The sequence below is a fragment of the Lipomyces chichibuensis genome, assembly GCF_038497645.1.
Source record: "Lipomyces chichibuensis strain CBS 12929 unplaced genomic scaffold V1513scaffold_53, whole genome shotgun sequence".
NCBI lineage: Eukaryota > Fungi > Ascomycota > Lipomycetes > Lipomycetales > Lipomycetaceae > Lipomyces > Lipomyces chichibuensis.
This window is the reverse complement of record NW_027117505.1, coordinates 19,969-43,286: the sequence shown is the minus strand read 5'-3', so window position 1 is coordinate 43,286 and position 23,318 is coordinate 19,969. Positions and strand designations below refer to the sequence as shown.

General features: G+C 45.6%; 10 protein-coding genes across 10 annotated transcripts; 4 read left to right on the top strand and 6 right to left on the bottom strand.

The window, feature by feature from the left end:
- Positions 1–184: 184 nt before the first annotated feature.
- On the bottom strand, positions 185–742 carry V1513DRAFT_433957 (uncharacterized protein; the record flags this gene model as incomplete). Its single annotated transcript, XM_066896455.1, is given in 3 exon segments — positions 185–376; positions 412–553; positions 573–742. 3 exon segments carry the CDS (start codon positions 740–742, stop codon positions 185–187), a joined length of 504 nt encoding a protein of 167 aa, XP_066751013.1.
- On the bottom strand, positions 732–5,375 carry V1513DRAFT_420615 (RecF/RecN/SMC). The gene is made up of 11 exons (XM_066895941.1): positions 5,089–5,375; positions 4,964–5,039; positions 4,871–4,909; positions 4,667–4,806; positions 4,532–4,611; positions 4,397–4,475; positions 3,973–4,347; positions 3,628–3,914; positions 3,023–3,577; positions 2,380–2,971; positions 732–2,330 (listed from the first exon to the last, which is right to left on the bottom strand). Exons 1-11 carry the CDS (start codon positions 5,101–5,103, stop codon positions 963–965), a joined length of 3,606 nt encoding a protein of 1,201 aa, XP_066751012.1. The 5' UTR covers positions 5,104–5,375; the 3' UTR covers positions 732–962.
- Positions 5,376–6,398: 1,023 nt separating this feature from the next.
- Positions 6,399–7,532, bottom strand: V1513DRAFT_460766 (mitochondrial branched-chain alpha-ketoacid dehydrogenase kinase-domain-containing protein; the record flags this gene model as incomplete). The annotated part of the gene is made up of 2 exons (XM_066899859.1): positions 6,399–6,462; positions 6,517–7,532. The coding sequence occupies 2 exons, from the start codon at positions 7,530–7,532 to the stop codon at positions 6,399–6,401; spliced, it is 1,080 nt and encodes a 359-aa protein (XP_066751011.1).
- Positions 7,533–8,577: 1,045 nt separating this feature from the next.
- On the top strand, positions 8,578–9,775 carry V1513DRAFT_420611 (DUF2407 C-terminal domain-containing protein). Its single transcript, XM_066895940.1, has 2 exons — positions 8,578–9,060; positions 9,128–9,775. Exons 1-2 carry the CDS (start codon positions 8,719–8,721, stop codon positions 9,512–9,514), a joined length of 729 nt encoding a protein of 242 aa, XP_066751010.1. The 5' UTR covers positions 8,578–8,718; the 3' UTR covers positions 9,515–9,775.
- V1513DRAFT_452965 (uncharacterized protein) lies at positions 9,642–11,206 on the bottom strand. Its single transcript, XM_066899189.1, has 5 exons — positions 10,810–11,206; positions 10,745–10,762; positions 10,588–10,690; positions 9,876–10,527; positions 9,642–9,819 (listed from the first exon to the last, which is right to left on the bottom strand). Exons 1-5 carry the CDS (start codon positions 10,899–10,901, stop codon positions 9,782–9,784), a joined length of 903 nt encoding a protein of 300 aa, XP_066751009.1. The 5' UTR covers positions 10,902–11,206; the 3' UTR covers positions 9,642–9,781.
- V1513DRAFT_452959 (uncharacterized protein) lies at positions 11,195–12,151 on the bottom strand. The gene is made up of 4 exons (XM_066899188.1): positions 11,856–12,151; positions 11,713–11,791; positions 11,581–11,622; positions 11,195–11,517 (listed from the first exon to the last, which is right to left on the bottom strand). The coding sequence occupies exons 1-4, from the start codon at positions 12,024–12,026 to the stop codon at positions 11,498–11,500; spliced, it is 312 nt and encodes a 103-aa protein (XP_066751008.1). The 5' UTR covers positions 12,027–12,151; the 3' UTR covers positions 11,195–11,497.
- Positions 12,152–12,498: 347 nt separating this feature from the next.
- V1513DRAFT_452956 (uncharacterized protein) lies at positions 12,499–14,429 on the top strand. The gene is made up of 4 exons (XM_066899187.1): positions 12,499–12,801; positions 12,862–12,933; positions 13,123–13,178; positions 13,228–14,429. Exons 1-4 carry the CDS (start codon positions 12,603–12,605, stop codon positions 14,236–14,238), a joined length of 1,338 nt encoding a protein of 445 aa, XP_066751007.1. The 5' UTR covers positions 12,499–12,602; the 3' UTR covers positions 14,239–14,429.
- A 532-nt stretch (positions 14,430–14,961) lies between these two features.
- On the top strand, positions 14,962–17,011 carry V1513DRAFT_452953 (Golgi phosphoprotein 3-domain-containing protein). Its single transcript, XM_066899186.1, has 4 exons — positions 14,962–15,461; positions 15,699–16,453; positions 16,512–16,836; positions 16,892–17,011. Exons 1-3 carry the CDS (start codon positions 15,177–15,179, stop codon positions 16,546–16,548), a joined length of 1,077 nt encoding a protein of 358 aa, XP_066751006.1. The 5' UTR covers positions 14,962–15,176; the 3' UTR covers positions 16,549–16,836; positions 16,892–17,011.
- Positions 16,880–21,910, bottom strand: V1513DRAFT_466843 (uncharacterized protein). The gene is made up of 6 exons (XM_066900089.1): positions 20,572–21,910; positions 20,405–20,519; positions 20,278–20,358; positions 20,170–20,224; positions 19,326–20,116; positions 16,880–19,273 (listed from the first exon to the last, which is right to left on the bottom strand). The coding sequence occupies exons 1-6, from the start codon at positions 21,454–21,456 to the stop codon at positions 17,046–17,048; spliced, it is 4,155 nt and encodes a 1,384-aa protein (XP_066751005.1). The 5' UTR covers positions 21,457–21,910; the 3' UTR covers positions 16,880–17,045.
- Positions 21,911–22,183: 273 nt separating this feature from the next.
- V1513DRAFT_452945 (uncharacterized protein) lies at positions 22,184–23,299 on the top strand. The gene is made up of 3 exons (XM_066899185.1): positions 22,184–22,643; positions 22,692–22,811; positions 22,860–23,299. Exons 1-3 carry the CDS (start codon positions 22,439–22,441, stop codon positions 23,117–23,119), a joined length of 585 nt encoding a protein of 194 aa, XP_066751004.1. The 5' UTR covers positions 22,184–22,438; the 3' UTR covers positions 23,120–23,299.
- The last annotated feature ends 19 nt before the right edge of the window (positions 23,300–23,318 follow it).

Sequence of the window (23,318 nt, the reverse complement as noted above, 5' to 3'; positions counted from 1 at the left end):
TTTCTTAATTTTCTCGACGTGCTCGTCTGTAAGCTTCCTGTAGACTTGAAGTGCTGCCATATTCTCCTTTACCTGTTCCACCTTATTGGAGCCGGTAATGATAGTAGAACTATGACGCCATATTTAGCGAGAAAGGGATATCAAAGAGAACGAACGAACTTACCGGCAGGATTTTCAAAGGAACTCAAGAGCGAGCTAGCGCAGTTGTGCAGCCGAGCTCCTCAGCGACAGGCGCCAACTTCTTGACCTTCTCAATCTTAGCATCCCATCGCCTTCGGGACTCTTTAATCATTGGGATAATAGTAGATAAAGTGTCTCCATAAGAAGTACTAGTAGCGAACCCATCGTTATACTTTCCGGTCAAGATATCACCAACCTGTTATTCAATTATTCAGAGAAGGATGTTCATACCAATGGGGACCAGACAGTAGTGCCGTACTTGTAGAGCTGATAGAGAGGATTGTACTTCGGCCTGCGGCTGCTTACATCAGAATCCGAACGCCAAGGTTCGTGGTACTCATCAGACTTTGCGCTTCGCAGGGGACGCCAAAACCTAAAGGTAGTAAAATTACCCTAACCAATTACACAAAACCCTCAGTGTTTGTTTGACAAGTTTTCTTTGAAACCCCGATTTTTTTTCAGAAAAGAATTTGGCAATTTCTTCACAAACTATTCCAGGGTTGGACTTGCAATTAAAGTTAGCCAAAATGCAGCAAATTGGCCTCATATTACGATTGATCATTATTTATTGCTCGTGTCAAAGCGCACGCAGTAATTAAAAGTGACTCACGTTATGAAGCCGTCTTCACAAATATGTCGCAATACAACATTCTCAATTCGCTATCCAACACGATGGCTATAAAACAAGTCTTACATACACCCATTGAATACCCTTTGCTAGAAATTTGTATAAATTGATATAGTTTAGCAATATTCACACTCGCAATGTCCCGCAATCAGAGCTAGTGAGGCTGCTCGCCCTCGACAAAAGTCAGCGCATTCTCTCGGGTAATCGAAGCGATAGATGAAATCTTGTTATTAAACAGCACGCCATAAAACTTGTCAGCCGTGTATATCATTTCATTCCGGAATGTCGTGCAAATAAACTGCCCGTTCTCTGCCAGATCCTTGATCATCGAGGCAACGGCCGTACGATATTGCGCATCCAAGTTTGCATCAATCTCGTCAAACAAATAGAACGGGGCTGGATCGCACTGTTGAATCGCGAAAATAAGAGCAAGCGCACAAAGAGACTTCTGGCCCCCAGAAAGCTGTTCGATGCGCTGCTGTTCGTTATTCTTACTGTTAAATGACACGCTGATGGCGACACCCACATAGTTTTCTACCGAGTTCGACTTCCGTCTCTCATCCTCCTCATCTGAAGATTGCTCATCGTCGTGCATCGCGGCATCCCTGTCCATTCGACGCTGCATAATCAGCCTGCCGCGTCCGGAAGGAACCAACTTTTCAAATATTTCTGCAAAGCCCTTTGACACCTGCTTGAACGTACGTTCGATGGCTTCATCCTTTCGCTGATCTAATACCTGAATGAGCTCTTCAATTGACGCCTGAGACTTATCCAGCTCTTCTCGTCGAGAAAGCAATGCTTCCCGCTGTTTCGTGAAATTCGCATACTGCTCGAATGCCTTCTTGTTGATATGACTAAATTTCTTAAGGTCTTCTGTAAGTTTGTGCAAACGCTTCAGTACCGATTCAGACTTCAGCTGTCTGTAGCGGTCGAAGGCCTCCTCTGGCAATGCACCTAGATCCCGGATCTTTCGATTGATATCGTCCTTACGCTGAACCAGGATGCCGCGCTTGGCCATGCTTCGTTCTAGGCTGGTTTGCTGACGCTCTATCGATCGCACTTCTTCCAGCTGCTGATTCTGTAGTTTAGCACATTCATCCCCCTTCGCTGCCAGTTCAGCCTCTGTATCTTCGGCTTCGTTCTCAAGGTCGTGAAGTTTCTGGGCATTAAGCGCAATAGCGTCATGAAGCTGTTCTAGACTAGTAGCAACAGATGCGGCATCGTTTTTTCCGGCAATATCATGTTCCAACATTTCCGACCGAAGCTGGTCGCGCTGCATGTACAGTACCTGGCGTAAGTCAAGCTCGACCGTAAGCTTCTCTTGCTCTAGAGCACTACGCACAGTGGCCAACTCTACATCCTTCGCTCGAAGCCTCTGAATCTGAGAGCTCAGTTCGTCAAGCAGGCGAACCTCGTCTGGTGTTAAATTCTTGTCGAATTTGGAATTCAGCTCCTTCCTAAGTGTCTCTAATTGTATGTTGAGTGATTCCAAGTTTGAGACAGTGCTGTCCAGCATTCGTTGCTAATCAACATCAGTATTCGTCTACCATTCATCTCTGCATTGTGAATACCTTCGAAGTAATAGCTTCCTGTAGACTACTCTCAGTAGCATTACTTGTCCGCAACGTTTCCCTCATAGATCCTAAATTCTGAATTAACTGTTGCCGTTGGGCCTCCAGCTTATTCATATTTCCAACAACCAATGTGATTTCCTGATCCTTCCGCTCGACATCTCTTTTAATGTCTGATGCCCTACTATGCAAATTTTCATAGTTCTCGCGCCAAGTACGTACGGCGCTGACAGCATCAATACGAGAATATCGCTTGTCATGATACCCACCGGTCAAGACACCTTTCTTATTAGCTTGATCACCTTGAAGCGTGATCGCATTCAAGTTATGAGATCGCGCATATTGAGCGCTAGCTTCCAAGTTCCAACATACTATAGTCTTGGAAAAGACCTGCTCAATGGCCGGTGCATGTTCGGGATTATATCGCAACTTCCTGACCAGCGGAATTGCATCGTCATTGTCTGGATAGTTGACAGTTTTGGGCTTCAATCTGTTCAGTGGCATAAATGTTACACGACCGGAGCGCTCACGGTTTAGCACCTCCATGATCGTCGTGGCAGTAGTGTCGTTGTCGACCACTACATGGAACAAACTAAAATTAATAATTAGATCAAGATGCTAAATCTCGGAAATGAATAAGTACCTATTCCCAGCAGTGACCTCAACTGCAACCTTATATTTATCGTCAACGTCAAATAGCTCACACAACGGTCCGTATACGCCCGCAATATTCATAGTCTTCGCTATACGACGAACAGCCTGGAGGCCGGCGCTCTGAGAACGATCCATAGTACCAGCAAATGTACGCTCAGCCTTCTCAAGTTCCGACTTGACGTTCTCGAGAGCAGAATCTGACTTGGCGCCTTCACGCCACAACTCTTTCCGCTTATCCTGCAAAACGTCGCGTCGCTGCTTTTGCTCTGTTTGCTGGGTCTGAAGTTGCTCAAGAGAACTGTGCGACGAGTCTAACGTAGTTCGGATTTCGTTGATCGATAAACGCACTCTCTCAAGCTGACTAGCCATCTGTTGCATCTGGCTCTCCAAGTCTTTACGGATGTCCTCGCGCTGAAAAATAGTGCCTTGGATATCAGAAATTTCCGTCTTTAGCCATTTGTCACGATCAGCTTTAGATCTGAACTGAGCATTACGGCCTTGTTTGGCATAAAGACGTTGCTGCTGACCTTCTGCGTCCATGAGACTAATTCCGGTTAGCAGATGACTAACTAATATATATGCTCTTCAACATACGCTTTCCTAACTTCATTTTCCGCGTGCAAGCTCTGCTCAAATCTGGGTGTCAACTCGGCCAATTGAGACTCCTTGATTGCAATTTCCTGCAAAACGTTCTCGAGATCGCGTTGCCGCTTCGTAGCCAAGCGCTTCGATTCCTCTTCATTATCTTTGAGCTCTTTGAGTTGAAGTTCACTCTGTGCTTGAGTGCGAATTAGATCTTTGCGCTCTTCATCTAGCTGCTTCTTATCTACAGCAACTAACGACAGCTGCTGTTTCAGCGCCGTAATTTCTTGCTCGAGGTTCTTGCTGGCGTTAGCTGATTGCTCATAGAGACCTAAAGTGCAAGACAACAAAACTAACCTGAATGATCTGATCACGTTCAGCAAATATTCCAAATCTATCATTACTCGAATGTGAGTTTCTAATGCGTTCATCTTCAATCTCATCCAGATGTGCGGTAATTTCATTGAGCTCTCTCTCATATAATGTGTACTCTAGGCATCTCCTCTCACGATCTTTATCCTGAAACTCGCGCAGCTCATCCTTCTCCTCGTCGAGCTCGTTAAGACGGTCTTCCAAGAACTGTAGCAGTTCGTCAATCTTCTCGCGCTTGCCGTTGGATTCCGTCATAACTTTAAGTGACTCCCCACGTCGCTGCTCATAAACTTGTGTACCTGCAACTTCTTTCAGCAAGGCTAGTCGTTCTGCATCTTTCGCACTGGTGAGCGCCGTAATCTATACAAAAATTAATACATGCATATATAAATTGCAGTTATTCGCATACTCTTCCCTGTGGAACAATATAGTATGGATTGGATCTGGAGAAACCGGCACTTTCAAGAAGATTCATAACGTCGGATTTACTACATGCATTAGTTTAGAAACCCCCACTATATCAATCTGCTACATATTGAAGTACCTAGCACTTTTTCTATCCAAAGAATACTCATCCTTCTTAAGACCGATAGTACGTCTCAGAACCACTTCATCACGTCCCGTCTGATAATAGTCAGCGACGGCAATCTACGAAAAATGATAACCAAATCACACATACTGGAAACCGGTTATCGCTATTGTCGAATATAATTTCAACATACGCGCTCATAACCGCTGTTCCGGAACCTTCATGCAGTAGAGACTGTCGTTCCTCGCGACTCATATGTGTGTACGCGTCAGACAACACAAATCGGATCGCTACATCCACATTAGCCTTGTTCTCTGAACCTTTTTGTTACAGATCAAAGTTAAGAGCATATACCTGCGAAAAAATTACTTTTCCCGGATCCATTTCGGCCGACTGAACAAGTATCAGCTACGCGATGACAAAACCATTCTGCGGCGAACTGCTTACCAATGACGTTGTGTCGAGGACTAAATGGATCGGTCACTGTCTGATCCTTATAGGACTTAAATCCTTGGATGACGAGCTATGTAACTGTTAGTAACAACACCTACGAATGTGTGTACAAGACGCGCCTGTTTAATATGCATTCCAGGTTTTCAAGAACTCTTAAAAACTGGTTAACAAAACAAAGAATTAACAGCTGCCAGCACAAGCTAAACAGCGTTTAAGAGTCTATACGAGACAGAGCGCCTGAACGAAGTAAGAAGACGATTGTAATAGGGACAAGTTGCCGTGCTTCAGGACAAATCGACGTGCTTCACGCGTTCCCATCTATGCCAATATCATGTCGCGTTTATGGAGTAAACGTCTATATTCACACATTTTCCCCACGTAATTTTAATATACTGGTGTCGAATTGCGGCGTAAGATATAAAAGGTGCTATCTTCTGTTTTCTATTTTGATGCCCGCTGGCTATTTCAGTTATGCAGTCGTCATCTAGTTCTTCGGGAGAAGACACCCGGCGTCCGTTCACTATCAATCCTGTTCCTGCTCCGGCTCTTAGTTATGAAGTCATTGACCGGCGGGAAGCGCTCATCAAAAGTCTAGATTCGTGGGATTATGTCGCAATGAGGGCAATGGCAGGGAATGACGTTAGTACCTACAATAGAATCTGTATTTCCAATATACGATATTAACCCTATTCATTAGAGTCCGGCCAAAGTAAGGTACAAACTCCTTCGAGGATTAACCGCATCGCAGTCCGCGGCGAAGGAACGAAAATAGGGAGAGTCTTGGTAGGCATACCTTAGATGTCTTGTTTATCTGGTCTGCGGTCACCAATAGCCACCTGTGATTCTCGCCGAGTGAAGTAGCTCATCGTGTTGCTGGACAGCTGTAACATTCATTCTTTGCAAGTTGGCTAGATTATTCCCCTGAGTTCTTGCAAGAGCATTTTCGGTAGTTTCCTCATTTATGAATGTATATTACCAGAAGGTTCAGAAGCGCATACAACTTGAGGATCATCTTTCTGTTTAGCGAATGCCGTTCTGCGCCGCATGCAGCTCAATATATCATGAATGATCCATATTTATTGTATGTATGAGGACAAAACAAATACTCAAAGTACTGTGGCCCGTACATTCGACGTATATACAGATGGATTTAAAAACAACACAAAAATACATGCGAGGTGCTAAACCAGAGTCAAATACTCGGCGGCTTTGCCAAGCCCGGCTGAACGCAATTGCATAAAAACACCCAAATACTTTGACTAAGACCTATGCAACACCAATACTATACAGCTCAAAGAAGAAGGAAAATTAAACAAATGTTGGTAAGATTTTCGTCCTTGAGAGTTGTCCCTCATAGTGATGATTTGAAGCGTAATCATCAGATGCAGTCCTCTACAACAACGTGCTCGCCAGTATTTGGGACACATTACTATTGTAGCGGCTCAGACGTGCTGCTTAATCTGTTGAGATGTAGATAGACATCGGTTCCATATCTACGGAGCATGTTAGCTATAGCCAATTGCTATAAATGATCAACATGTGCCTACCCTTCCATACTAATAAGCTTCAGATCGCCTCCAAAATATCGAGCATATAACCGCGACAGAGGCAAGCCATATCCGAAGCCAGCCATAGGAGCCTTGAAGTCGCTTTTACTGAAATCTGGATCCAAGGAGGGCGTAGATTGTACAGTGGTATACATATACGTCCACACTAAGGGAATAGCACTTCGTGGAATACCGCCGCCTTCGTCTGAGATTTTAATTGTAATGTCTTCCTTTCCTTCGGCGACGATGAGCTTCACAGGAGGAAACTCTTCGGCCATAGATCCATGCGTCTCAACAACGGCTCGCAGAGAATTCTTCAGCGTTTCAAAAAGCATGTGGCTAAGATGGCCCGGAACATACATAAAGTTCAGATCAGGCTTGCAAACCAATTGGACTTTTGGAGCATCAAAAAGACCGTAGTAATCTTCGCAAATAAATCTTGCATTCTCGATAGCTTCTTGAGCAAGTTCTCGAACGTTGGTCTTCGTGCATATAATTCCGACATAGTCGCCACGGGATGGCTCCTCGTTAAGCGCAATATGCTGGCCAATCAGCATTCGGATGCCGATTCGCGACATATAGAACCTGTCGAGGAACGACTGTATGCTGCTGTCGATCTGCATGCGTTGTCGCGAATGCTTATACTCATTGATCCCTTGGGCGACAGTTGTCACGACAGGATCATGCCTCCGTTTAATAATTGACAGGCATTTCGTGAATTTCTTATTGTACTCGTATATCTCTGGTGACCATTTTATGTTGTCGTCAAGTAAGACGAAATACCTCCGGCTATTGAGATTATTCTTCCGTGTAATGGGTCGATAGTCTTCTCCAGCCAGTGACGGATTCTCTGTGTTCTCAAGAAAGATTTTCCCGTTTCGCACGCCATTGCTGTTTCTTCGGTGGGCATTGATCAGAAGCTCCCTAAGCTCGTTGGGAATTTTGGGCCGTGGTAATTCGGTGAGCTCCTCGAAAGACTGGGCGTACCAATTGCGGACTTTTTGAATCGACGGCATCTCAGATAATCCATCTGGAAGATTGTTAAGCTCTTTGACACGATGAGCTAGCCGAATCGGAAGTTCTTCGCTGAGGAACTGAGCTCCGCGAAATAGGGTGCCTGCAGTTGTCAGCGAATTGGTTCTGTATCCTCGAGACCGTTTTGTTCGGTGATTCGAAATATCCCAACTAAAATGATTACTACACACCTCCAGACGGATGCTGTCCAAATTGTACCTTTAATGGAAGAATATAATGTTAACATTAGTCCAAAACAGACTTCATGAGACCACAAGTCCGATATCCCACAGCATAGACACCAAGAGCTGAAGCCAACTGTCCTCAATGAACAAACTGACAAGTTTGCAGATATCGCATATGGATCAAAGAGATGCTATGTCGAATACAAACAACATACCATTTGCCGCAGGCTGACAGCAGTAGCAGGAAAGGACGAGTAGTGGTTAATCTTCTCTGCCAACTTGTCGGTTAGCCGCCATGACATGGTGACGCTGACTAGGCAGATATAGGAATACGGCGACAAACGAGAGGCGTATCTGTCTGGACTTTGTTCACGCCAGAAAGCTACCTATATATCGAGAACAGTAGCTGGAAGCCTGGGACTACACACGGATGTGAGAGGAGAAAAAAAAAATAGAATAGCGAGACTGCGGGGTGTGTGGTATACTAAGCCCTCGCCGTGACCCTTATTCACATACTGCCCGGGGTCGGCCCAAAGGGCAGTGGGGATGGTGCAGCGGGGAGGAATTAAACCTTTGACAATGTGCCTAGCGGCACCCTGTTCGCCAAACTTTGCTGCTGAAGTATGGCAGTTTTAGTCTCGTGATTCCCAGAATGATGAATCTTAACGCGCCCTGGTCTTGTAGATCCCAATTAGGTCTGCGAAGGTCGCGTGAAAGATCGCGCAAAACGGCAGTGGACAATATCCGCCGACGAAAGCTCCGGGGGAATTGGGAGGGGGCGCCGCTTCTTTTCTTGTCCCCCCCCGCCGCAGCGGGGCCTCCGTTTATGGCTCCCAACCCCGGATATGCACGTGATTATGTGACTTATTGTGATTATGTGATTTGGACTCACAACATCTGTCATAGTCGGAGTTTGTGCTTCATCATTGACGAGCCCATCGATATTGCCACATAAAATCAAATATATCAGATTGACGGCGGTCAAAATTAGCAAACTAATGCGATGTCTCTCGCCATAAGGTTCTCCAAGACCTCAATTCCAGATCTTCGGATACCACTACCTGCCCCTGGTACATCCACTCCTGTATCGGCGCTCAAACGCCAAATCCGCAAGGCTCGGCCGGCCGACACCTCTCGCCGGCGTCTTCGACTTATTCATGCCGGCCGTGTTCTACCGGATACTACTGATCTGTCGCCCCTTGTGCGACCAATTGTGGATCAGCACTCTGCGGTGACGGCAAGCTTGCCTGTTGGAGAAGATGGCGAGCAACTTACAATATGGTTGCACTGCTCCGTTGGCGACCAGCTTACTGATGAGGAGCTATTACGAGAATCAGATATCGGGGTGCGTATATGTGTATATGCGGAAAGCAGTTAAGCATTGGATGGTAGATGTTAATGGTCCTAAGTAGAGCCAGCAGGGTCCGTCGACGATTCCCCAGCCTTTGGGATTTGACAGATTGCGATCAGCAGGATTTTCCGATCAAGACATTGCGCAATTACGTAGTCAGTTTAACCGCCTCCATGGCGTCACCGCGGGAACCGATTCCGATGCCGCTAGACAGTTAGAAGAGAGGTGGATAGATGAAGGTGCATCTGCGCCCGACACTTTACCTGATGGTAGTCCAGTTGGAGTGTATGAGGATCTTCTACTCGGTACCGTCGTTGGTTTCTTTTTGGGATTACTGGCATTGTTCTTTCTGAGAGAGGGAAGCATATTTACAAAGAGGCAGCAGATGGCTATAATAGCGGGCATAATAATAAACGTGTCATTTGCCATTTTGAGGGTCTACTACTAGATAATTCTGGCATTGACTAAGAAAAGTATACGTTGGGAATAAGTTGCTTGCTATGATATTGAACTTGCAACAAAGAATGGGATGGGATTGAATTCATGAATCTTCTTTTGCAATTAATCGAGGTCATCTTGGAGTTTGGTAGCATTGTGTTCATGTCTCTTATGTATGTTACATCCGTAATATATTATATATATTAGCAGTTAATCACATCCATGTCTATATCATAGCACGCCTGTCTACCAAGGTTGCAATAGTTATTGGGAATTTTCAATCGCTAGGCTGTTCCCGCAGTTTCGATATTAGATCTTCAATAATTAGCGTTGCTCAGATTCAATTTACAAACGCATTGACGACCACCTACCAATAATTTGCTGTTTCAAGTGTTCTCTGTCCTCGTTCGTCACTATGTCGTCTTCAGACTTATCCAGACCATTACGAGCTACACGGGAAACCCACTCCTCGATCGCACATCCGAGTGCGTAGCCTCTGTCCAATATCGCCATATATATTGAGGCCGCCGCTATCGCAGCTGGCTTAAAACTTAATGCAACCTCCTCCTTTTGGTAACAAATTAGCACCCAATCTATCGCAGTTCGCCCGATAGCAGTAGAATACAGGCGGACTATACCGTATTCGTCCGCATAGTCCTGGTCCTGCCTAGCTGCAGATCGTGTCGTTGTAGAGCCCTCCTGCATTGAACCGCGGATGATGTCTGCGAGATCTTTGACGCCGTAGACGTGCGCCGAAATCCCACGGTCCAATGCCCGTTCTAGGATTGCAAAATTGGACGATAATGCTGTTCTTATGCCGGTCTCATAGTCTAATATCCGGAGAAGAACTAGCTCGAAATGTACAACGCCTGCGCGTAGAGCATCGTATGCATGAGAAGGAAATGTAAGTCGAGGCGCAGACGGGCCATGAAGTATGTGGTACGCTGGCACAAGCAATTCACGAAGACGACGAGGTGATTCTGTGGCCTTCGTTGCCAGAGACAGACATGTTATACTGAGACTCTGCAGTATCGTTAGTGTCGATAACTATCAATCGGCAGGCAACATAGACAACCATCTTACATAGTCGTCAATTAATTCCGGATACTGCTGTCCAGCTTGTTCAGCCGATTGGCGTGCTGATTTCGTAAATACGTGGTACTTGTGGGTAAATACTAACGCGGTACTAAAAAGTCAGCTCTACAAGGGAATTGCAAAAAGTTTCTGAAACATATTGTACCAAATTGTATTCAGCGGTCTAATACCGGTCAGTAACCTATCGGCCAAAGCCAAACTAATACTCACAGTCTAAGTACTTCGCCAAGTAAGAACAAGAACTGCAAGGCGTTGTTTGGCAACACACTTGGTGCAAGAGTTTCCTCCTCTGAATCAGTCATGTTGACTGCATCATTTCCTGCAGGTCCACTACTCAATTCCGCGCTACCGTTAGTGTTTGCGATCAATTTAGTTGCTCCGGCATTTTCATTTAAGGCTTATCCTGATAAATATACTGCCGGTAAGGGTAGGGGTGTTGACTGTGGCCGGATTTATGGTGCCCATGATAATAATCATTGCCCGACTCAAAATCAGAACGATTTTTGTATCGATATGCGTTGTACGATCTATGCTTGCCGGATTTCATGCCTACATGACACGGGTAGGTCTAAGGTAAAGGACGTAGACTCCTGCTTGATGTTGACGGGGAACCTCAAACGAACTACCACATTGAACAACCTCCCACTATATACGACAGTACGCTTCAGCAACGGGGTGGTCACTGACCACGTGAGGGTTTTGAAAGCTGTTGTTTGTAATTAATGGTCTTATAGAACGCTTAAGATATAGCTGGCATTAATTCCGATATATTACACACTTCCATTTCATCCCCTTTCTAAAAATATAAAATATAAATAACGATTTCTCTATTGCTAGTCAAGCGGTGAAGGCGTCGTATATAATTCATGGTAATGCCAAAATGAGTACTCCAAATAGTCTAATAATCACCATCAATAGCTACATATGATTTGTAAGTATATGCCTGTCTAATATCCATGATTCGGGGTGGAAGCAACTTACGGTGGTCGAGGCGTGGTGGGACATTGCGCTCGTGCTTAGAACCTACATTATCTATGTTAATACCACAAGCTAAACCATCATGAAATGAACCCCAAATTTTAGGCACGATTGAGAAATAATTCGGTAGCATACCACCAGGTCGTGACGGAGGAATATATGGATCGGGGTGTCTGTTTATCGCGAGCTGACGCTCGCCCTCCATTATCAAAGCCTGGTAACAGATGAGCCATATTCTACAACGTCATTGCAGATCGCAAAGTATTCAATGGACTGACCCTAATCTCTCGTGGATTTGTTATATTCTTGTTCGCATCAAATTTAGCTCGAATCTCGAGAGCTTGCTTCCGCCAGACATCTCGTCGCACTGTCCAATTGAGTGAAAGCCGCAGGAGTTGCCGGTAAATTGACGCAACGTGCTGAGCACTGTAAGGAGCTACTGAAGACATATTGCGTATTATTCTTTCCGCCGTCGCGCTATGTTCAGTTGTGGGGTATTGCTGTTAAGTAAACCAAACATAAATTGTCGATGCTTTCTGCGTTTGGGTCGCTTTTGAGCCCTTGAGCCTAGCTCAGACTCTCGAGGTAGAAATCCATATTCTGGGGAACTTCAGAAGAGAAACAACCCTAATATTTGCAGAAAATGTGCCTCCTCAATTAAACATTACTCACCAAAATAGGACCTACTAATGGGGATACACCGCCACATGCGCCACAGTGTGGAGGGAGCCAATCAGCATGCGAGACGATAGGGAAGGTGTCCATAAACATCATAGCGCAGATAGGGCATAAATTATTTGCTGCGTGGCAATTGTACAAAGACCCTCTAAAGTACATGTCCGGTATGATCGGAAGCCTGCAATGCCTGCTTCCCGTTCCCGTAGAGGGTTCTGATTTCATTCCCAAACTTAAAGCCAAAATTTCCTGTCCATGTCCAAACCACACGTCCTCCAGATTCTCTGTCTTCAGCCTATACTCACCTCACCCTCAATTCTTTCCGACTCTCATCTCCTGCTTCAACAGCCATGATCAGGTCAATGCCCTCCCGGCTATTCCGGAAATCTGCGTCTGCTGCTCTTGGTTGCAGATCTGCGTCGATGTTGTCTCGCGCGGCTTCAAAGCCTGTCGCTTTGTGTGCCATCGCCGCCTACGCCAGACCGGTACTCGAGCCTCGGTCGTTTGTCCTCCCATCGGCGGCAAATCAATTTGCCCTTCGAACATATGGTAAGTATCTTAGATCGATCATGAGCATTATCCGAATATTAATGTAGGGCTTTCTTATAGCTGTTACGACGGTTCCTGTTCCAACGATGGCTGAATCTATCACCGAGGGTACCCTAAAACAATGGGTCAAGAGTATGTGATTTCTACGTTTGATATACTTGCAGTCAACAACGTGTGTGGTGTGAACGCCAGTTGCGGTGGACTATGTAGTCGTTGTATATCTGCGGTGATCGCGGATTCAGATGATCATACTTAGACCCTTGTAGCTGCCGTTGTCTGCTACAATAGATGTGGATATACGGTACTAACGACAATTATTAGAAGTCGGAGACTATGTCGAGCAGGACGAGGAGGTCGCTTCTATCGAGACTGATAAGGTAATTATAGGTAAAAATATTGTCAGAGGCGACAGCTAATTATCGACAGATCGATGTTGCTGTCAATGCTCCTTCAGCCGGTGTTATCACCGAGCTTTTAGCGGAAGAAGAGTCTACCGTCACTGTTGGCCAGGACCTGTTCAAAATCGATACTGAGGCTTCTGGAAGCAGTGGTTCTTCCTCCGAGGCCCCGAAAACTACTCCTAAAGAAGAGGCTGCTCCAGCTACTCCTGCTCCAGAGGCTGCTAAGCCGGCCACTCCAGAGCCACCCAAGGCATCTGCTCCGCCACCACCACCACCCAAGGCAGCTGAGCCTGTTCAAGCTACGCCAGCTGCGCCTAGCCCATTTGGTTCCCGTGAGGAAAGCCGTGTCAAGATGAACCGAATGCGTCTGCGTATTGCCGAGCGCCTGAAGCAGTCGCAGAACACAGCCGCTTCGCTTACTACGTTCAATGAAGTCGACATGTCCAGCTTGATTGAGTTCAGAAAATTATACAAGGATGAGATTTTAAAGAAGACAGGTGTCAAGCTTGGTTTTATGTCTGCCTTCTCCAGGGCCGTGTGCCTTGCTGCAAAGGAGGTTCCCGCTGTTAACGGGGCCATTGAGGGCCCGAACGGCGGTGACACCATTGTTTACAGAGACTATGTTGATATTTCGGTGGCAGTTGCTACACCCAAGGGTCTTGTTACTCCAGTTGTCCGAAACGCTGAGACAATGTCAATGGTTGAGGTGGAGAAGGCTATCGCCGATTTAGGCACTAAAGCCCGTGACAACAAGCTCACAATCGAGGATATGGCTGGAGGCACTATCACCATCTCCAATGGAGGTGTTTTTGGTTCAATGATGGGTACCCCTATCATCAACCTTCCCCAGACCGCAGTACTTGGTCTCCACGCAATTAAGGACCGCCCAGTTGCGATAAACGGAAAGGTCGAGATTCGACCTATGATGTACCTTGCCCTCACTTATGATCACAGACTTCTTGATGGTAGGGAGGCGGTGACCTTCCTTAAGTTGGTCAAGGAGTTTATCGAGGACCCACGGAAGATGTTGTTGTAAAAAGACTGCTGTGCTACACCAAGAGATGTGAGATGGCGACGAGAGATGGTAGATTATGTGGCGAAACTGCGTGACAGTTGTTTGTATCAAGCAATTGTTTATTCGTAACGTGTTTGGGAACAACATGAACAAATTATTAGAATAAATTGTCTGCACATGCCATTGATAATGTTAACGAAAAGTATACGCAACTTTAGCTACCGGTACTTCACCCACAAATGCGCATGTGGCCGCATGGATTATACTGATAGTAGTGAACCACGCCACTGCATGTATCAAGTTTAGAGCGATGACAACAGCGGGTTAACAATGTAACGTCTGATTTTAACACGATTGGCCGCGAGCTCATAGGCAGTCAGTTGGTTAGCATTAAAACATTTGCATCCTAAGCTAAGGTTTTATCCTCGAGTTGCGAAAATATTGAGGCTAATCTGTACTTGATATTGTCATTGCTCATTGGCAGAGATAGTGCCTTAGATTTCTGTTCTTCGCACAATGCACGACGTACTTCGCAAATATGCGTATTTGTAATAATTTTTTTGAGCGTATTATTACTATATCTTAAAGTAGTTCGATATCGATAATAACACTAAGCCGGCATATGGCATGGTGAGCCTTCCCCGCAGGTAAGATTGAGACGCGCAGATACAAGTTGCATTACTAAAAAAGCCGGACGACATAGATCTCATTATATAGTCGAGGGACACGGCCTGAGGTTCCGACACTGCGTGATAAACTTACATTGAGTGCAAGGCACCACAAATTCAGCCCTAACCCTCTGCGATCCCACTATGATGCTGGACAACTTCACGACCCTGTGCAGCATTCAACGTCTCTCCCATTACATCCTCCCTCCCGTGTGTCCTTACTAACTATTTCACCGAGTCTCGTCCCTGACATTCCGTCGCACTCGCAGACATTGCCGCCAGCTCGCGCAGATGTCGTCTGGACTACAACGCCGCCGCGTGACTAGCAACAATAATAACTCCTCCACGAACGTTCCTGGATCTATATCCACCCCCGGCCTATCCTCCTTATCCTCCGTATCGCCCGGTCCTGCCTCTCCTGAGCCATCAAATTACCACTCCGAAAGCTTTTCCAGTGAAAATGGTCATAGAATTGCATTCGACCCACGAGACCTTCAAGAGGGCGACGAGCGCTCGAAACAGCCCCGACTCACTTTAATGGAAGAGGTGCTCTTGATGGGACTCAAGGATAAACAGGTGCGCAATGATCTCTATTGCAGCTCTGACGTACTATTTTGTTGGAGAGCTACATTCGCCGTTGGACTGGTGTTAAATGCCTGTGTCTGGCCTTCAGTTTCCACAATGTGGTATCCGACAAAGGTGCTACGGTCGCTGTGTCATGCCAGCATACCGCAACAACTCGCGTCAGATGGCTATTGTTGCAAAATTGAATGTGGACGTAGTCCAGAGCGTCTTAGCTGACTGATTGTATAGGGCTATCTATCATTTTGGAACGACAATATCTCGTACGCTCTTCGAGGTTGCATTGTTTTAGAGCTCGCATTCCGGGGACGGATTAGTATGCAGAGAGACCCTACTCGCCGACGCCTCCCTTTATGTGACAGAATAATTGAAGTCATCGATGAACGGCTTACTGGTGAAGTCCTCCTCGATGAGGCGCTAAAATTGATGAAGGGTAGCGAAAAGATGAGTGTGGCGGCGTGGATCGACCTCATGTCTGGTGAGACCTGGAACTTGATGAAGATCGGATACCAATTGAAGCAAGTCCGCGAGCGTCTCGCCAAAGGTCTCGTCGACAAAGGTATTCTTCGGACCGAGAAGCGCAATTTTTTGTTGTTCGACATGGCTACCCACCCGGTGTCCGATACTGGCGCTAAGGACGAGATCCGACGTCGCGCTATCAACATTCTAACTACAAAGACAGTCGTGTTGAATGCTTCTCCTCTTGTCCCCGACGACGTTCCGTTCCGATATCTCCGCACGGTTGCAATGGTTTGCGCAGCCTACGCTGCCAATGTTCTTGAGAATGCGCTATCAAATCTTAGTCATGATGGTCGCGATAGAGCTTTTGGACGTGTCGATGAGCTGCTTGGTGACTACTCGCAGTGGCCTTTTGCAAGTAAGCCAGGAGGATCGGGTGGCATTGGGATTAATTTAGCACAAGAAATTTCGGACGAATTGAACGCGAACAAGGACAAGGAATTACAAATTGAAGTAGTCGCTGCTGCGTAAGTGCCTAGTTATATCGAGAGTGTTATAGATACTAATTTTTTTGTGTATTAATAGCTTGAGCGTTTTTACCAGATTGGATTCGATTTTATAAGTTTGCTCGGTCGCTGGTGTTGTGTCCACCACTGCAGGATTCACGTGGCCATTCTTTTCATTTTGTCTTGGGTATTCTGCCTTGTTTAATATTGCACATGTGCTTATCTTGTATCTTTTGTTTTGTGTGTAACGTCCATCTCGTCGAGAAAGAAGTGAGCTGTGCAAAGCCAATTTTGTTATACGTCGAAAACTGTTTTGATCTAAAGGTCCATATTGCAGCTTTGCAAACGGAATTTGAGTGGTATCTAGGAAGTTGAGCTCTATATATATTAGGATTGTCCATCTTGTAAGTGAGTGGTTCGCAATTAAACATGCAGGTTCAAGTCTAAATTGTCAACTAGAGTTTCATTATAATTCAAATGCAAATAATAATGTCATTACTGCAAATTACAGATTCAAAATCTGCCCAATATGCATACCTGCTGGCTTACAGAATAATACAAAATACATCATTAACTTTACATGAGCTCACTCAAACCATCTATATACATGATGCTACAAAATTGGGGGCGAGGTCGGAATTGACCTTAGTTCGCCGTCTACATACGTCTCTTCACCTTTCTCGAGCTCCACCGGCTCCAGTACTTGCTCTAAAGAGTGCTCCGCAGGTTTTTTCGGTAATTTTCGCTTGACAGCTTCCAGTAATTGATCTGTAAGGTCTTCACGGACAAAAACGAGGAAATACGGTGTCGCAGCAGAGTTATCAAAGTTCGCCATATTGATCCGTGCAAACTCATCCTTTGTGAATGGCAAGACTTCATCCTCTGATACGTCGGTCACACGCTCGTCGTTGTACTTCCGGAACTTCCAGGCAGCAAAATCATATATATAGATCCAATAATGACCAAACGTTGCCTGCCCACGGTGGATGAACACAGAGTGCACACGATATCCCAGATTTTTAAGATCGGCATACTGGGAAGTTATCTTGGCGTTCAAATCTTGAATTTTGATGTCAAGTTCAGGGATGCTATCATCCAAGGCTTCCATTTCAGATTGTATATCCGCAATGATATCCGTCAGTGTGGCATTCACCTTTACGTCCTCGGCACTTTCTCCAAGCCCTTCCTGCCGTTCTAGCAGCGACTCATCCGAATAAGAGAGAGATGAGTTCATGTCCGCTGCGGCGGTGATACCAGTCGTAGCGCCACGTACTTGCAACAGCCACTCACGTGTAGCCTTCAGAGTCTGCAGAGCCGTCAAGTCGTTCTGCTTGTCTAAGATAGCAGTAAGGTTCTCTTTGCGCTTTTCCAACAGCTGCAATTCTTCCTTCCATGCCCATACTTCTTCCCTTCGCTTTTTCAAATCTGCACCTTCCAACTGATCCGACGGCAAGGAATCCATGTACCGGTCAAGATAAATCGTAGAGTCGAATATCAGAGGAGCATTAGACTTAAATACACGACCCTGTTCACGATCGTACTGAACCCTCTGAACTTGAATCTGCAGAATAGGTGGAAGTTGAGTAAGAGTGACATACCGGCGGGCAGGGTGGCCATCGAGTTTAACAGTCTCAACATCAAAGCAGGCACCGAGTGCGTCGTAAATATCTCGAGGACCAGCTGCAACATCGACGATGATGTGGGAAAAACGCTCCTCCTTGGTCCGCACTAACAGAGAACCACCGGTCACGGATGACTCAACATTTGCCGCAGTCCTAGCAGCTGCTCGAATTTCAAGAGTCTGCTTTGTTTTGCCATAAAACAAATCCTTAACAAGATCGATTTGCTCACCATCCACGTCCGTATTCTGCGGCTTCAGAGCTGCTTCAATTTGGAAAAGAACATTATCTATACACTCGGTGACATCTTGTTGCATGCCGAGATTCATGTAATTGTCACGTGGCGGTACTGTAGGCGGAAATTTAGATGATGTGATAGACTCTGGCGGTGGTAACAGCAGTAGTGGCTGCTTGTGCTCCTCAATGACCTGATCTGCTTTGGTTTCCAGGTCACGCTCCGCCTGCGAGGGCTTAGACAACATTTCCGGTGACACAGTCAGGTCGGCTAGCTGCGTGGAACTTGAGGGTCCCGCTCTGTTAGTAGTGTTAACCGCTACTATTTCTCCAAGCACTCGCCGTTCAGTAGGCGAAGATGGTGGAATCTTGTCGTCATGGCTTTTGGAGGGTGAAATATTTTCCTTGTCTTGCATGATAACATCTTCATCCTCTCGTACCAAAAATCCTTCATCTTCTTGAACCAACACTCCGTCGCTGTCCTCATCTGATGATATTTCGACAACATCCGGCGAGGATGTTTTGTTATCCGTTCCTTCCGTCGCTTCCTGTTTTGTCGATGTATCTTGCACCGCTGGCAGAAGTTCCTTAGCATCCGCATCGGCCATCGCCACGTCAATACTCTCGCGCCGCTCGATATCCTGTAATGCATCTTTCGAACTAACAAGAGTAAGATACGCTAATTGGTGTTTCGGGGCAACTGCGCTTTCCGTCGACATGATCATATCATTGAAAAGACCGCCTAGTTCGTGAACAAAGTTTTGTGCTCGGTTAATCTCCCACTCTGTGACCTTACGTCCACCTATACGTTTCCCATATCTGATTGCCTCAGCTATATCTTCTTTCTGGGAATCGTCAAATGACAGTATCATTTCACGAAGGGGCTTAACAGTGAAGTAGAACTGTAAGAGTGAATTCAAGTAGCACGTGTTGCCAATATTGCGTAGACCAACAGGCTCGGTTTCTGACGCCTCAGGCTCGATGGTCACTAGCGTTATTAATACCGCCACTTTGCCCTAAGATCTACTTCAGGAACTTACAGTCAACAATCCCTGTGTCCAAAAAATACTTCAACATTGGACTCTTCCGATTCTGTGCTATAGACCGCAATGCATTGCGCATCGATATTATCTCATCTGGGTTATCGCTTACGCGAATCTCATACACGGTAACTATATGACTGTCCTCCATACTGTTATGGACGCCTAAGGTCGAATAAGCTGCATTGATTGTTGGTACCGGTCCAGTTAAGCCTTTGGATTCGGCGTAAGTTAACAACCTCGGACTTTTTCGCGTCTTTGCAAGCACTACTAACGCACTATTCATGACGTCCACCTTTGCCGGTAAGTCTTTTTTAATCTCGTATGAAGTTATTATCATATCATCATCAGCGTCTTTAGAAATTTCAAGTGTCGAATAGCTCTGCGCGTCATTCAAGCTGTCAGCCTGCAAATAAGCACTGATCTCTGGACTATCCCTAGCATCAGCTATGATCTGTAGAGCAGATTTCAACTTCGAAGCACTCGCTGGTGCGTCCTGCAGCCTGGCCTTATATATTCCTATAACGATAGAATCATCGTTAAACGAATCAGGATCGTCTATACCTAACTGCGCATATGCGTTCCTTAAGTCATCACGCGTCAAAGCACCAAGAGATTGCATCTCAACAACGCGGATCTGAAGCTCTTCTGACTCTCTAACCGTTGAAATTTCACGTAAGCACTCAAGATAATATGCTGAATTTGTTGGATCACAAGCATTCTGTCTGTCAAAAGTTTGAAGAAGAAGAGCATCACTGAAATCCGGCACGGCGCCTAAACTAGCATAGCGTCTAACCCAGAACGAATTAGGATTCCTATAAGACAATGACACAGCACCACTTACAATGACACAGGTGTCGTGGGATCTACGTATCCGAGCTTTCGCGCAGTAGTAGGATCTAAGACATTAGACATTAGATGAAAATACACAGGACTATACAGATGTACTTACAACCATTGCATTGCAAAATGTCTCTGATTGCTGGAAACTCGTTATTGGTCGAAATCTGGTAAGGATTTGCGGTATTTTTGCCTGTATATGGTCAGATAATGAGACTGGCAATACGAAGTATACATACTGTCCTGCCATGCAATAATTGCAATTTCCATCTTTGTATCCTCTAATAGTCTCTTAACATTCTTGGACTCATTTGTGTCTTCGTTAGCCATTGGCGGTCGCCAGACACCAGCCTCCTGTGCGCACATCAGTAGGGCTGGTCAAAATACTATGACCATTGCAACTAACCTCATCACTCCTAAAACAGAAATGCTTCAATATAGTTGGATCGATCTTAGTGTTAACAGAGACATTATCAAGGCGAATTGTGCGCGGCTCGGTCCCAGACTCTCGATTCAGTGGATCGCTCAGTATGCGAAACAAAGTATGATAAGACTGTTGCGACGTCGGTATGGCCAATGAAGGCAATTCAGGTCGACCTTCGGCGGCCATAGCTTTATTTCTGGCTTTCTCAAAAGTTTCAATGCGCCGTTCTATAACTTCTTGCTTGAATGTAGACGTAATCTCCTCTGTCAATCGAGGGACGTGAACGTTTATGGACACAACTGTCGAGCATATGGCACATGTCATTGTGAAATCTTCCGAAACCACTATCTCCTCAACTTCATCAGAATTCACTCCATGCTTTAGAGATTTTTGAGCAGAATATTCTGTCTGCATCAAATGATGAATGTTCATCGGCGTAGAACCACAATCACCTGCATGATTCTTGTCGATTTTAATGATCCAATGATACCGGCATATAGAGCATATCAGCCTGATCTCGCTACCTTCGTCTGCCTCAGTTAATTCCGCCGTAGCAGTAGTCGCGGGGTCTTCGCCATTATGGCTCTCTAATCTTTCATACTTTGAGCTAAAACTGTCTGAAATGAAATGATGCACATGAGAAGACAACGGAATGTGTATTGCCTTAATTTTCTTATGGCTGTCGGACTCACGATTGCAATACTCGTATGTAGACCGATACGGAATGACGACCGCAGATGATCCAGAATCAGAACTCGGAAGCTGGGGTACTGGAAGTGCAATGGAGGCTGATCCGGGGAGATAATGCATCATCTGCTGAACTATCAGCGGTGCTGATTTCCCTGGACTTTGTGGACGAGCCGCCATGTTACAGAGTGCGTTGGACTCGCTCGTCTATCTATCTCTATTAGGTTGCTGTGCTGATAATGCAATTGATGGGTGTTCCTACAATTGCACGATGAAAACACGCCAGACCCAAAGCTGAGCGATCAGATTGTATAATTAGGATGAGCTGTCATGAAATCATTAATTATAAAATGGTCAAAGCATGCAGTACAACCGGAGCTCTTCAACAAGGTGCAAGATTTCAGCGGACCACCCGATCGCCAACGAGGAATGATCTCAACTTATACTGGGAACTTGCACGAAATCAATACGCTCAATATGCAACTCTATGCTCTGAGACTCCGCAGAACAAAATATTTGGAAAGAATGATCCCTAGTAGCTTTGCTCCGGGGCTGGCATGTGCCTGGATGACGTCAGCTCTGCGACAACAGATTTCAGTCATTGGTGCATCAGCTTCACCTTAATTTTCTCAACTGACGGAAACGCGAACTGCTTGTGGCTTTTGGCAGTTGCATTGTCTATGAGAGCGGTTCTGTGGCTTACGTGTCGCGCTAGAAATCTCATTAGATGTTGCGCAAATGCATAAAACATTTGATTTATGGGGGAAGCGTCATTGTAATATCACCGCGCATGCGCAACATAAACTGTCATATATACGACCGCAAAGACGCTAGTAACTGGGCTCGCGCCGGAAACTTGGCGGACCAAACAAAATCGAGAACGTCTGATTGGGCCTACGTGTAGGTTGGCATTCAGAATCCACAGACTGCGACTACATTACGCGAATTGCAACAAATTCTGCAGCATCTCCAGCAAGAGATCCGCAATTAACTTGTCAGGGCTTGGAGAGAAGATTTTTGCAATATCGCTAGTGAACAATCTTGAAAGGTTTTCCTCATTAGATTTTGGTGTCAAAGCTTTTCTAGATCAGAACAAAGCCGAATCTTGAAATCGAGTCTTCCCATATTTATCACATCGCCAGCAGTACAGTAATCCGTCATCATGTCTATAGTGCCAAAAGTTGTTTATCCTATTCATGACTATCCGGCGTATGAACCCAGGGATGCTTTGGTAATAACATCCAAGGCCGTCATACCGGCATTTGGCATTGGACTCACGTATGCGACTGCCATGGAGCGTTTCCGTCATTTCCGGGCGCCTTTAATACCGTCACTGATGCGCGTTGGAAAGGAGTCTTTCTTCTTGGGTATGTTCTCAGTTGACCACGGCTGAAAATGCGTCTAACATGACGTAGGTTCGGTTGGTTGCACGTATCAGTTTGTGGAAGTTGCAGCGTCGAATCTACGGGAGCGAGAGGATGGTTGGAACAATTTTTATGGCGGTTTGGCAGCTGGTGGTCTGATCGGTGTTAGAGGTATGTTCATGCATGTTGGCGGAGTTGCCGTTTTGCTAATTTTCACAGCTGGCACGATAACGAACTTTGTTTTCACATCTCTTCTTTTCGGTTCAATTTTGGGTCTTTCTCGATGGGCTGGTGGTATATTCGGTGGCCTTTCCAAGGAAGACGAAGCTGAGCGTCCCAAGCTCGACGGATCGCAGTCGGACTTCTGGACCACAAGGAGTCGTGTCCCACTGTCTGAGACAATTAGCAAGGTCGGAGAGGGCAGAGGTATTTTTTACCCGAGCGGAAAGTCTGCAGCTCAATCTTCTGAGGAGGCATAGATTAGATTATTTCATGAGTTAAAAGGTATGGAGTAGTGTATTACGGATATGGTCTAGATGGCAGTTCTATTGTACAATGTATATTTGGGGTCTTGCGGATCGATTACGATGCTTTGATATTAAAACAAATGTCAAATATGTGCCAATTACCATAATATGATACATTAAGGTACTCCTTTATAATAGCTTTTTTGGTATA

Coding starts and splice junctions, on each gene's coding strand:
- V1513DRAFT_452959 (XM_066899188.1), bottom strand. CDS start 12,026: ATGTCTTCAGTAGCTCCTTACAGTGCTCAGCACGTTGCGTCAATTTAC. Junction 11,792..11,855: donor CAAATCCACGAGAGATTAGG/GTCAGTCCATTG, acceptor ATCTGTTACCAG/GCTTTGATAATGGAGGGCGA. Junction 11,623..11,712: donor TCCTCCGTCACGACCTGGTG/GTATGCTACCGA, acceptor TAGATAATGTAG/GTTCTAAGCACGAGCGCAAT.
- V1513DRAFT_420615 (XM_066895941.1), bottom strand. Junction 4,910..4,963: donor TCCTCGACACAACGTCATTG/GTAAGCAGTTCG, acceptor ATACTTGTTCAG/TCGGCCGAAATGGATCCGGG. Junction 4,476..4,531: donor TTGGATAGAAAAAGTGCTAG/GTACTTCAATAT, acceptor TAATGCATGTAG/TAAATCCGACGTTATGAATC.
- V1513DRAFT_466843 (XM_066900089.1), bottom strand. CDS start 21,456: ATGGCGGCTCGTCCACAAAGTCCAGGGAAATCAGCACCGCTGATAGTT. Junction 20,520..20,571: donor TCTGTTTTAGGAGTGATGAG/GTTAGTTGCAAT, acceptor ATGTGCGCACAG/GAGGCTGGTGTCTGGCGACC. Junction 20,359..20,404: donor AATTATTGCATGGCAGGACA/GTATGTATACTT, acceptor GACCATATACAG/GCAAAAATACCGCAAATCCT.
- V1513DRAFT_452965 (XM_066899189.1), bottom strand. CDS start 10,901: ATGACTGATTCAGAGGAGGAAACTCTTGCACCAAGTGTGTTGCCAAAC. Junction 10,528..10,587: donor CGGAATTAATTGACGACTAT/GTAAGATGGTTG, acceptor ACGATACTGCAG/AGTCTCAGTATAACATGTCT. Junction 9,820..9,875: donor CTTGAAACAGCAAATTATTG/GTAGGTGGTCGT, acceptor TAATTATTGAAG/ATCTAATATCGAAACTGCGG.
- V1513DRAFT_452945 (XM_066899185.1), top strand. CDS start 22,439: ATGTCTATAGTGCCAAAAGTTGTTTATCCTATTCATGACTATCCGGCG. Junction 22,644..22,691: donor AAAGGAGTCTTTCTTCTTGG/GTATGTTCTCAG, acceptor AACATGACGTAG/GTTCGGTTGGTTGCACGTAT. Junction 22,812..22,859: donor TGGTCTGATCGGTGTTAGAG/GTATGTTCATGC, acceptor TAATTTTCACAG/CTGGCACGATAACGAACTTT.
- V1513DRAFT_452956 (XM_066899187.1), top strand. CDS start 12,603: ATGATCAGGTCAATGCCCTCCCGGCTATTCCGGAAATCTGCGTCTGCT. Junction 12,802..12,861: donor ATTTGCCCTTCGAACATATG/GTAAGTATCTTA, acceptor GCTTTCTTATAG/CTGTTACGACGGTTCCTGTT. Junction 13,179..13,227: donor CTTCTATCGAGACTGATAAG/GTAATTATAGGT, acceptor AATTATCGACAG/ATCGATGTTGCTGTCAATGC.
- V1513DRAFT_420611 (XM_066895940.1), top strand. CDS start 8,719: ATGTCTCTCGCCATAAGGTTCTCCAAGACCTCAATTCCAGATCTTCGG. Junction 9,061..9,127: donor TACGAGAATCAGATATCGGG/GTGCGTATATGT, acceptor GGTCCTAAGTAG/AGCCAGCAGGGTCCGTCGAC.
- V1513DRAFT_452953 (XM_066899186.1), top strand. CDS start 15,177: ATGTCGTCTGGACTACAACGCCGCCGCGTGACTAGCAACAATAATAAC. Junction 15,462..15,698: donor TGGGACTCAAGGATAAACAG/GTGCGCAATGAT, acceptor CTGATTGTATAG/GGCTATCTATCATTTTGGAA. Junction 16,454..16,511: donor ATTGAAGTAGTCGCTGCTGC/GTAAGTGCCTAG, acceptor GTGTATTAATAG/CTTGAGCGTTTTTACCAGAT.